Below are 13,109 nucleotides of genomic sequence, written 5' to 3'. Positions count from 1 at the left end.
TTTTGTGTGGGGGGGGGGGGGTTCTATAATAATATTTGATATGCTTTCTGTTTGTGGTATATTTTATTTCCTTCTACCTCATTCTGTAATGATTAAAAATTTAGTTATGTTGTAATACGAAAATTATGCGAATTTGTCTAATGTAGTTGCGCCTACATTTTCACTTGTACTGACTATATCCAACAGCATAAAAAAGTTCAGTATCATGATAGCCTTCTTGATGCCATATTCGTAATTTTAATTGTGATAGATAATAAAATAGTAAAATGGTTATTTGTATGAAAATACTTGTATGTTATTAAAACTTTTTAACGATGTATCTCGATGCAAATTCAGTTGTAAACAATACCTTACAATACATTAGGTTAAAAGATTCCAATAGTTCGACTTGAGGAATTATTTCTAGCAAGTCGAGCAACCATATAGATGCTCCACCATTAAATTGTTTGAATTCCTGCAGTTTCGGGTGGGGACATGTAGAAGAGTGAAACGTTGCTGTTATTCATTTGCACTCGTCTTTGATAATATACGTCTTAGTATTTGCGACAACTCTAAATTCATTGATCTGTTGTTATTTTTGTATACATTTGCTTGTTATGTTTGTCTGGCCTCAGACAAAGAGATTTTTACGTTGCTGGCGTTGTAAAAACTCACAAGGACAAAGCTTGGATTTTGTTGTGTTAATTAGTTGATGTGTGTATTGCATGCCCTAATGACATGCGTACACTTGCTTCTTTGTGAATATAGTAACATGTAATATATTATCATGGGAACTGTGCTATTTTGTATTCTTCATAACTTGAGATTAGTTGCAAAGCAACTTTAGTTTCATGTGTAAGATTAACATTTTTCAATATTCTTTTTTTGGAATGGTCAATGTCGAAGCAGATAAAGTTTCTAAATTGTTGACCTCAACAACATACAATTCTCGCCGATAAGAATTAAAGTTCCTAAAATGGATAGAGTCATCTGAAAGATTATTTTGGACAAATGGTAGGGCGCTTACCTTATTTACAGGGGATGTGGGTTCGAGTTCCGCGAGCAGTCTTTGACTTTTTCTACCCAAACGATTTTTTAATCTAATACTTTACACTCTATTATAATATTTATAGCTTTATCGGATCTTTTTTAAAACGGGGGCCACATTTTCATTAACGAAACACTTTGAAACTTGGAACACTGGTAGAATGTGTCATATAAAACATCTTTTTCTCTTAGTCTTCTTAAAAAAAAAAAAGAAATCCCCAAGTTATTCCATGTTAAAGTTGTCGTATTTCTGTAATTTCAACCAATCACTGACGTCCATTCAGCCGATATACATTAAGTGCCGACTACATAAACAAACGATTCTGAAATAATTCTATCGGTGATAGGGTTATGGTTAGGATTAGGGTTAGGGTTAGGGTTAGGGTTAGGGTAAAACAGCAAATTTAAAAAGAAAAAAGCAAATAAAACGAAGAAAATGAAAAAAGCAAATAAAACGAAGCTATGGCTTAATCAGCCAAAGGAGTAAATGTAAACAACTGAATACTTGTCAGTGATTGGTTGAAATTATCGAAATAAGACAATTTTTTACATGAAATAAATTCGAATACAAAAATATTTTTCTGTTCTATAACACAAAATAGATAAGTATACGAAGTTTGAAAGTCTTTCGGTACCAAAATCACTACGTAAAACATTAAGGAAAAATGTGGCCCCCGTTTTAAAAAAGATCCGCTTTATCTGCTTCGACATTCACCGTTCCAAAAAATTATTATTTCACCTTGTCGAAGTGTCTGGATTCTTATGACGTCAACATCGTCAACTATATTTTCCGTACACCATGTTGCTTGTGAGTTTCTTTTTCTTTTGTTCTATCGTGCCTTTGAGTGCTTCTTGTGTGTTTACACATCGTTTTACTTCTTTTACTCTGGCTTTTATGAATGTTGTGATTGTTATAGAAATGCTGAAAGTTATTTCAGGTATTTTCTGTGTGTGAAGTGTTTATGTTATAGAGTTTGATGGATGGCATTATTTAATGCTCTTTATAGTTACGAGTAAAAAGGGAACTAGTGTATTGAATAGAGTCTAATCATCGTCTGTTTTTTTAAGCTAAGTTTCTATTTGGGTTGACGGTAGGGTTGGACGTGTTATGCAGCTACGTCTGAAAATCGTGGGAGAACTAAACGTTGTCTGCAAATGCGGCTGTTGGAGTGTGAGAAAATCGTGTAGGTATGATTTAAAAGAATGGGACAGTGAACAGATCATTGTAGTACTTCGCTCGAGAAATTGTTTTGTCTATTTTATTGTACGTATAGGAATGAAACCTGTAAGATAGTTCGTTAAGTGTTTCAAAAAATGCTTAGAATTTTGATTATAAATGCAGTCAAAACTTAATTGTTTTCCATCATACACAAAAAGATGAGAAATGCTATTATTGTTGTTGTTGTTTTCTTCTTCTTCTTCTTCTTCTTCTTTTTCTTTTTCTTCTTCTTCTTCTTCTTCTTATCGTTAGCGCGCGAGGCAAAACGTTTACCGGCATTTCGTCCGTCTTCAAGTTCTGAGTTCGAATGCTGCCGAGGTCGACTTTGCTTTTCATCCTTTCGGGGTCAATAAATTAAGTACCAGTGAAACACTAGGTTCGATGTAATCGACTAGTCCCCTCCCCAAAATTTCAGGCCTTGTGGCAAAATTTGAAGCCATCATCATCATCATCATCATTATCATTATTATTATTATTATTATCATCATCATTAAGGCGGCGAGCTGGCAGAATCGTTAGCACACCAGATGGAATGCTTAGCAGTATTTCGTTCGGCTTTACGTTCTGAGTTCAAATTCCGCCGAGGTTGACTTTCATCCTTTCGGGTCGATAAAATAAATATCAGTTGAACACTAGGGTCGACGTAATCGACTCATTCCCTCCTCCAATATTGCTGCCCTTATGACAAAATTTGAAATCATCATCATCACCATCATCATCATGGTGATGATGATGATGATGATGATGATGATGATGATGATGATGGCTGCAAGGTGGCAGAATCGTTAGCACCTCCGACAATATGTTTTTGCAGCATTTCTTCCGACTTTACTTTCTGAGTTCAAATTCCATCAAGGTCGAATTTACCTTTCATCTTTTCGGGAGTCAATAAAATTAGTGTCAGCTGAGCACCTCCTCACAAAAATTCAGCACTTGAGCCAATAGTAGAAAGGATTAAGGCTGCGAGCTGGCAGAATCGTTAGCGCACTGGACGGAATGCTTAGCAGTATTTCGCCTGTCGCTACGTTCTGAGTTCAAATTCTACCGAGGTCGACTTTGCCTTTCATCCATTTGGGGTCGATAAAATAAGTACCAGTGAAACACTAGGCCCGATATAATCGACTAGTCCCCACCCCCACAAATTTAAGGTCTTGTGCCTTGTTATCATCATCATCATCATTATTATTATTAGTATTATTATTATTACAACTGGGTCCGCTCACGATGCACGCCTGTGGGGGTTGTTTTTCTTGAATGACTTTTTTTTTTTTTTAGAAAAACTAATGTCGTCATTGATAGATGCTTAACTAAACACCCTATGATATACTTTCAATAAAGAAAGCTACTATGTACCCCCTCTCGCTTTCTGGCATAGTATGTACTTGTTTTTTTGTTTTTTTTTTGTCTCACACTACAATATAGTCTTCGGAAGTGGGTGGGAAAAGCAGAGCTAATGCAGTGTGACACGTAACTGATAAAGTAATTTAGATATGCACATATGATTATATCTAGGTGGATAATATGTTTCTAGAATTTGGATAATATGCTAGAAATTAAGAAAAATAAATAGTAGACATACAAATTTGGCAATCTTTGAAGTTAGGAGAATACTTGCACTTTTGTCATTCTGCATATAATACCATTTTGCGGCCCATGAACAAATTTTTTTAACCTTTTTCTGGAGTCGAGCTTGTAGTTATCTTCTTTGTCATGGGCTTGAAACATTTTCCGTTGCTGTTCAGTTTTGTTGTTGTTCTTGTTGTTGTACACACTCACGCGCACCCGTTGTTGTTATTGTTGTTATACACACTCACGCGCACAGACTCAGACACACATATACACACATAAACACACACACACACAGAGTCACGGGTTCAGTCCCACTGCGTGGCACCTTGGGCGAGTGTCTTCTATAATAGCCTCGAGCCGACCAAAGCCTTGAGTGGATTTGGTAGACGGAAACTGAAAGAAGCCCGTCATATATATATATATGTGTGTGTATATGTTTGTGTGTCTGTGTTTGTCCCCCACCCACCCACCAACATCGCTTGACAACCGATGTTGGTGTATTTACGTCCCCGTAACTTAGCGGTTCAGCAAAAGAGACCGATAGAATAAGCACTAGGCTTACAAAGAATAAGTCCTGGGGTCGATTTGCTCGACTAAAGGCGGTGCTCCAGCATGGCCACAGTCAAATGACTGAAACAAGTAAAAGAGTAAAAGAGCAAGTAAAGATATATATATATATATATATATATATATATATATATATATATATATATATATATATATATATATATATATATATATATACAGGCATTTCGTCGGTTACGACAATGAGAGTTCCAGTTGATCCGATCGAGTGAACAGCCTGCTTGTGAAATAAACATGCAAGTGGCTGAGCACTCCTTAGACACGTGTACCCTTAACGTAGTTCTCAGGGTGATTTAGTATGACACAAAATGTGACAAGGCTGCTCCTTTGAAATACAGGTACTGCTCATTTTTGTCAGCTGACTGAACGGGAGCAACGTAAAATAGTATTTTGCTCAAGGACACAACGCGCCGCCGGGAATCGAACTGGTGACCTTACGACACTGAGTCGAATACCTTAACCACTTGCCCATTTACATATTACCTTTATCTTTCTGTCTATCTACTTCCTTGCCTACCTACTTACCAATCAACCCCTACTTGCAGTTTTAGCAACACCTTGTGCCAACGTAAACAATTTATTATGATTAAGGAATTTATGGCTAAAGAATGACTAATTCTTAAAGGGACTACACACTATAAAAGGCCATTTACTTTCTGTTAAATACAGCTTAACTATTAAAAGTAGCACGTCACAAGGACTTATCCCCATTTCTTCTTCTTCTTCTTCTTATAATAATAATAATAATAATAATAATAATAATAATAATAATAATAATAATGCTTCCAAAAAATGAGGAAGCAAACGAACCAAAAAATTATCGCCCCATAACCTGCTTAACAACAATGTATAAGACACTAACATCTGTCCTAACCGAGTACACCTATAGTTTTTTAATAGAAAGTAGCATATTCCCTAATGAGCAAAAGGGATGTAAACGTGGATCTTATGGTTGTAAAGATCAGCTACTCATCAATAAGATGATCTTAGAAGATTGTCACAAGCGACACAAAAACTTGTCAATAGCCTGGATAGACTATAAAAAGGCCTTTGATAGCCTACCACATAGCTGGATTAGGAAATGTCTGGAAATGTATAAAATAGCTCCTACTCTGCGAAACTTTTTATCTGTAAGTATGAGATCATGGAGAACCACACTGATGTTGAACAATGACAATGAATCTCTAAATGCTGGAGATGTAAGAATTTCATGTGGCATTTTCCAGGGTGACTCACTATCACCACTCCTCTTCTGTCTAGCCCTAATACCGCTCTCAAAATTGCTCAATGATGCACAGTATGGTTATAAAATATTTGATAAAAATATAAATCATCTCATTTACATGGATGATTTAAAGCTCTTTGCAAAAAATGACCAACAACTCAAAGGCCTACTAGCGATTGTTAAACAATTCAGTGATGACATCAGGATACAATTTGGCCTTGATAAATGTGCAAAAGCTACCTTTATCAAAGGAAAAATGACAAATACATCTAATGTGAACCTTGACCAGCAAAATGTCATAAAAGAGTTAGAACCAGCGGAGAGCTACAAATACCTAGGGGTAATTGAAGGGGACAATATCAAGCACTCAGTGATGAGGGAAAGGATCAGAAGAGAATGTTATCACAGGGTGAGAGCAATACTGAAGACAGAGCTGAACGCGAGAAACAGGATCGAAGCGATCAATGCTCTAGCCATACCAGTCGTGACTTACAGTTTCAACATCGTTAACTGGTCAATTACTGAAAAATGTAATGTTGACAGAAAAATACGAAAACTGTTGACAATGCATAGAATGCACCACCCTAAGGCAGATATAGAACGTCTTTATCTGCCGAGAAAAGAAGGAGGCCGAGGACTTTTACAGCTGGCATTATCAATGAAGGTAGCCACAATTGGCCTAGACACCTATCTGAAAAACTCTGAGGACTGGATGCTAAAACTTGTCTTAAAATATGAAAGCAAGAAAGCATCTTACTCAGTAACAAAACAGGCAAAGGAATATCTAAGTGAATTCCAATTGCAACAAATTCAAGAATTAGACGAACTAGAAACACCTGCAGAAAAAGCTAAGCGCTTGAAAACCCATGCTAAAATTGCTGCCTTAGCTATTATGACTGAAAAATGGCATGGAAAACCTCTCAATGGCAAATACCCAAAGAGAGCGAATAATGCAGATATTGACAAAGCCCTTACCCACCAATGGTTAATGGCCTCTGGCTTGAAATCAGAAACAGAGGGGTTTATCATAGCAGCCCAAGATCAATGCCTACCTACAAAGAACTACCAGGCCAACATATTAAAGAACGGCAGCTCCTCATTATGTCGTATATGCCAACAATAAAATGAGACCATCGATCATGTTGTCTCCATGTGCAGTCTGCTTGCGCCTACAGAGTATCTCAACAGGCATGATAGAGCTGCACAATATATTCACTGGGTAATATGCAAAAACCTGGACTTGCCCCATGATAAAAACTGGTGGGAACACAAACCACCCCCAGTACTTGAAAATGATCACATTGCACTCCTCTGGAACTTCACCATTCAAACTGACAGAAAGATAGACGCAAATAGGCCAGACATCATACTGAAAGACTTCAGACAAAAATCATGCCTCCTCATTGATATGACTGTCCCAATCGATATAAACGTATCTGTCAAGACCTACCAAAAACTGAGCAAATATAAAGATCTTGAAATAGAAATTAGCAAAATGTGGAATCTGAAGACGAAAACAATACCTATTGTCATAGGTGCCCTGGGAATGACAGCGAAACGGGCTGATTACTACCTAGATCAGATTCCAGGAAACCCCAAAATGGTTGAAGTTCAAAAAATAGTGCTCATGGGAACTGCCCATATCCTACGTAAAATACTGTCTATGTGATCTCAAATTTTAAAGCAAACACATAATTTTCTTATGGTTTCTTAAACATTCACTTGAACAAAACTGTACAAATACAAATATATGGTACCCTAGGCATAACACCTACATGAACTTCTAAATTGTTGTCTCTTGAGGTCTCTGGGTGAGACTTGGATCCAACTTGTACAAATGCAAAACAAAAGTCAAACATAAAATAATAATAATACTAATGTCGTTTTTTTCTTCAATCTATCTACAAAACCTTAACAAAGGTCCACTTAAGCAGAAAGTCCCTCTCTAATAATATGAACTATTACAAAGAGGGAGGATTTGGGGCGCCTGCGCATGTCTGTGATGATGTCCAGCCGTTCTAGGTTTGGCGGGGAAATTAACTTTGATGCTTCGGTGATAACTGGTACGACTTGAATTTGCGGCTGGGCGTATCCACGTTCTTGATATTTCTATTTTTAATCCAATAAAGTTTACGAGCTTTTCAACTGCATTGTCTGCAACTTTTCATTAGAAACAACTGGAACTTCAGTCATAAAGTACTCTCTTTTCTTCGCCCATGCCATGCATGATATTATCTCATCTTCGGTGTTTAATTATTCTGCATGAATATCAAAATCCTGTTGTATCTTTGATTTATGAGGTTTATTCAGAGTCGTTTTTTTTTTTGATACCACCCACCTAAAGTGTTATATCCGGATTTTTCTAATAATCCGTGTAAATGTAGACAAACCTCATCAGGCGCTGAACATTATACAATTTGCTTCAGTATAATCAAGTATTTTTAAGCCTGCTTACCAACCACATGGTTCCGGGTTCAGTCCCCACTGCGTGGCACCTTGGGCAAGTGTCTTCTACTATAGCCTCGGGCCGACCAAAGCCTTGTGAGTGGATTTGGTAGACGGAAACTGAAAGAAGTCCGTCGTATATGTGTGTATATATATGTGTGTGTGTATGTGTTTGTGTGTCTGTGTTTGTCCCCCTAGTATTGCTTGACAAACGATGCTGGTGTGTTTACGTCCCCGTAACTTAGCGGTTCGGCAAAAAGAGACCGATAGAATAAGTACTAGGCTTACAAAGAATAAGTCCTGGGGTCGATTTTCTCGACTAAAGGCGGTGCTCCAGCATGGCCGCAGTCAAATGACTGAAACAAGTAAAAGAGTAAAAGAGTCATCAACATCATCCTCATCATTATCAACATTATTATTATTATATTTTATATATTAGTATGATTTCGTAGCATTTTACTTACTAGGCGGGTCCCTGTCTGAGACCTTGGTCTAGTACCTATGTAATAATGATAAGAATTTTTCGAGAGATGGGCAGTTAAGGCTAGCGCTATCTTTCAGACATCGTGTATATTTGGTATTCCAGGTATTTTATCAATGAAGATTGAAGGCCTTTTTTTTAACCATGCAAAATGCTCCTACCACTGCCGTTAGAATAAGTGTTTTCAAATTCCAAATTCTACTGATCTCTGTCTCTAGGGCCTTGTATTTAGGTAACTTTTTGAATTCTTTGACTGAGATATTTCGATCAGCTGGTACAGCCATGTCGATGATCTTTGATAATAATATCAGGTCTATTGACATATATTTGCCTGACAGTATAAATAGTGAAGTCCCACAGTATAGATGGTGAAGCGATTACCCTCTTTGGTTGATTAGGGATGGTGTTCATACCAGTTTTTAGGAAAGGGAATGTCATGACATAGTGTTTCAATATGGGTACTGCCCTCCCTGTTCGGCCATGTCTTGTTTTGTACCAATTTTGTAGTTGGGTTGCGAATTTAGGGCAGCCAGCCACAATGTGGCCGATGATTTCAACAATATAATTACAAAGTCTACAGTAACGTTTGCTTTGTAATTTCCTATGAGTAAAGATTGATCCTGAGCTGCCATTATGAAACCTTCAGCTTCTACTTTTAGACCTGAATTGCGCAATCACTAATGTATTCTATCTTTCTCTATATTTGCTTCCCTTGTTCGTTTGGGACACTGACCATGGAGCGGTTTCTCGTCATTTGTTTATAAGCTTTTTCAGGGGGGTTTTGCCTTTTTTAATTATTATTAATTATTATTATTATTATTATTATTATTATTATTATTCAGTAGTTTTATTTTTATAGCGTGCTTTCACTTCACTACCGAGCGCAGCTCTGTGTGCCTTGGGTATGTGCTGTAGTTTGCTGTGATGCTATTATTATTATTATTTCTTGATGTAACATTGTATTCTTTGTATGAAGTTTGCTAGTCTCCATGTCAGTTTGAAAGAGAAATACTTAGGATGAGATAGCATGGAATCGTTTGCATTGGAATTGTTGTCTTGGGGACGATATATTTTAGAATTTTTATTATTCTGCCGTATATTCAGATTGTAAGAATTTGAGAGAATCAGTTTGAGTAGTTCAAGATGTTGATGAACTCTTTCAGGCCTTAGGTCCTTTAGTTTTTCGTCTTCCATACACTTCTATTGTTCGTGAATGGAAGATATTAAGGTCATAGTTTTGGTAGAAGTTACGTCTCATCCCTTTTAAGATTTTTGGCGACTGTGCTAGAAAATTTATTTTAAAGGTTTTTTTTCTGTTTTGCTTTGTTTTTTTGTTTGATTTTGTCTTTGTTGGGTTTTTTGCGATGTGTGTGGTAGGCATGTTACTTGAAGCCGGTATTGTGAGATGTGGCTATTCTTAAAGTTGCCAATGCTGTTCATTTATATAATATCATACTGCTTGCTCCGTAATTTGTAATGGATGCGAATATGTTATACTTTTCTGATTTTCGTTGCCTCTCGAGCAATAAAATGCCATATAAGTTTGTTGTATTCATTAGAAAAGTTTGGGAAAAGACTTCTAAAATTATCTGCTTCGTTATACCCTATTTAAGAACATCTTTACCGCGATGCTTTTGTTTGATTGCAAGACTAAATAATAAAAAAAATTATCAAGAAAATACGAAAATAAAAGGTTTAAAGGAGACAAAGCATGCAAATTATTTCAAGTACCTCTGATAAACTTCTGTCGACCATCGTATGATGACAGTGTTTATATCAGATTATTTTAGTTACAGAGAGTATAAAACAATATGAATAAGGGTAGACCACTTACACTGCATGCGGCGGTTTTTCATTGACTCTATAAAGTCAATGTTTGAAGTCGCAGCACCACTATCCTTTATCAGCGTATTCACCATTGAGTTTGAAGGACATCAGCTGTTCCTCTGCCCACGAGAGGATTCCAAGAAAATGATCTGATTGGCGATATAATATTAGACAATATATAATAAAGCATGTACTTTAGAATAGGGATATGAACTTGGTAACCTGAAACTATGAAAGGGTTCAATTCCCGATGGAAGAAATCTGTTTTAGATTATACCGTTATGAATAGTATAAACGCGGGACATATTTACCTTAAAAATAGGCAAGCAGGTATAATAATTTTCATTCCAGTAATTGGCATAAGTTTGCAAACGTTTTGTTTAGCATCTCCCAAGTTAGTTCTGATTCAGTAGACATATAATCAAAGACGTACCAGACATGGTGCTCCCACTTTCTTCAGATTTAGCGTACCTAGCGCTGCATTGTGTTTTAACGTGCACACATTGACAAGACTTACAAAAATGAGAAAATAAAATGTTGAACCTTTATAATTTATTGAAATGGTTTGCACTGCTGACATTCATTACTTACAATCAATAAACATCATTATTAAACAGAAAATTCCTCGTTTGTTGTTGTATATTTAATAAATGTTTGTCTTTTTTCTTTCAAGTTCGAAAAAGAAATACTGGGATGGCGTTTACGACATATTCGGAGCTAGCGTTGATGGGCACTATTCAAAGCAATAAACAACGGGGACGTTCAACACTTTTGAAAAGCGAAGGCCAGTACTTGAACACCATGTTTGATACTTACATTGACTTCCAGCGGAGTGAAGGTAAGCTCTTCTCACATTAATACACTTCTTTCTCCATTTTGTTATTAAATGGTAATATGTGCTCGAAGAAGAGGTGGGGAGACAGCTACTCAATTCGGATGAAAGAAGCCGCTGTGATACGAGCAAAACAGGCAGACAGAAAAAAAGAGTGGATATGTGAACTAGTAGTTGTAACATGTATGAGAGCCAAGAGTTGAGTTGTGTGCATTAAAGTTATCATGAATTACGACTTCAAAATAGGTTAGATAGATAGATAGATAGATAGATAGAACGGCAACGAGAGAAAGAGAGGTTTGAACTTCTGATGGTGTTTATCCAACAAAATATTTCTTTTTAGCAACACTTTCTTTCCCGGAGACCACTTATTTTGCCGTAAACATTTTTTACGTCTTAGTTTTAATGTTTAGAGAAAATTCAATACCTTTGTAAAATGTTTTTTTGTGATTTTAATATAATCTGAGAATTGTCCTTGAAACTGTACCAAAATAAAAGAAATGTAACAGGATCTAAATCGAGCAGTTGCTTTGATTTCACATTAATCGCTTTATTTTTCCCGCAAAACAATGAAACATTGTTCAAAATTCATCAAACTGCATATATTAGCCTGTATAAACTGCATATATTAAATTGTATGGACTACATGCATCAAAGTTTAGCAGTTGTTCCACATATAATGCATGCATTAATTAACCGGTTTCTAAAATTGAAATAGGTCTAATCCGAGATTTAATTTGAAATAAATGCTCTTTTACGTACATAAATAATAAATAACAAGTATTGCTGTTAATTAAGTACTGGACAAACTGCAAGACCTATAACCGATTGTTGTAAATATAACAACATAATTGTGGAACTGACAACAGTTTAATAGGATTGCAGTGCTCATTCTCCGGAAATGATTTTCCATTGCTCTCACTTGATGGTTAAAATATGGCTACATCTTTGTCATGAAATTTGAAGTGGATATGGTTATAAATGTCTAGTATTGTTTTTAAAAATCTGGTTTTCTTTTCGTTAGTTTTGGAAGAACAGAACATACACAGCGCTACATCTGCAAACTAAAACTCTAATAATCCCACATTGCTAAATAAATGAGATAAAAATAACCTCGGATACAACCCTACTCTTAAACTTACTTAAACTAACGGGTCATTATATTCTAACTATATATTCTAAGATGAAAAAGAAAAAGCTTTTATTGTGCATCTAATTAATGTTTTTCACATATATATCTATGTTAATGATTTATACAATCTTCTGTCTGAAAAAAGCGAAAAATCTATCATAGACTCCCTTTCCAAAGAAATTGGCGGGCGTGTTATTTTAGCTACTATCTAAATCAGTACAAAATTTTATCTCTTACTACAAAATAGGAGCTAATCTATATGATTTTTGCAATATAAACTTAATTATTAAACACTTAACTCACTATTATTTGTGAAGTGAAAGCGAAGCATAGTTGATTGAATCAATCCCGATACAGTACCTGAAAAAAACCAATGTCAGCATCCGATCTGAATTCTGAAGGTAAAAAGCTGTAGCCTAATAAGTACAAGTTAACGATTTCTGCCAATTCACTGTCCAAATTTGTGTCCCGATTATTAAAACAAATTGTGACTTGCCATAGATGAGAGGAAACAAATTGATTCATAAAACCGAGTCGCCGGAAAAACTGTCTCCATTCATATTGAAAACTATTTCATTTTTCTAACATTACTAATTTTCTTGATAGAGAATGAACGTTAAGAATTCGTATTTTCTCTTCCAAGAAATTCCATGCTATATTCTCATATAACGAAAAGATTGTCATATTGTCTTTCATATTTTTCAGTGGTAGTGAATTTGAAAAGCCTCGATGGCCGTGAGTATGCAGTTCGGTTCCCAACACAACAAC

At 35.9% G+C, this 13,109-nt stretch overlaps 1 protein-coding gene across 1 annotated transcript in view; it reads left to right on the top strand.

Moving 5' to 3' along the window:
- The window catches only part of LOC106872747 (cartilage oligomeric matrix protein), a 136,064-nt gene that overhangs the window by 57,898 nt on the left and 65,057 nt on the right, over positions 1–13,109 (top strand). Inside the window, exons 2-3 of the mRNA XM_014919838.3 lie at positions 11,051–11,215; positions 13,047–13,109. The exon at positions 13,047–13,109 is cut by the window's right edge and continues 152 nt beyond it. Coding sequence (XP_014775324.1) covers positions 11,051–11,215; positions 13,047–13,109 — 228 coding nt within the window. The remainder of the gene's footprint in view (positions 1–11,050; positions 11,216–13,046) is intronic.

Source organism: Octopus bimaculoides, chromosome 2 (genome assembly GCF_046866305.1).
Source record: "Octopus bimaculoides isolate indiv1 chromosome 2, ASM4686630v1, whole genome shotgun sequence".
NCBI classification, from domain to species: Eukaryota; Metazoa; Mollusca; class Cephalopoda; order Octopoda; family Octopodidae; genus Octopus; species Octopus bimaculoides.
Note: the sequence above shows the minus strand (reverse complement) of the source record. Positions and strands in the feature narration are given on the sequence as shown.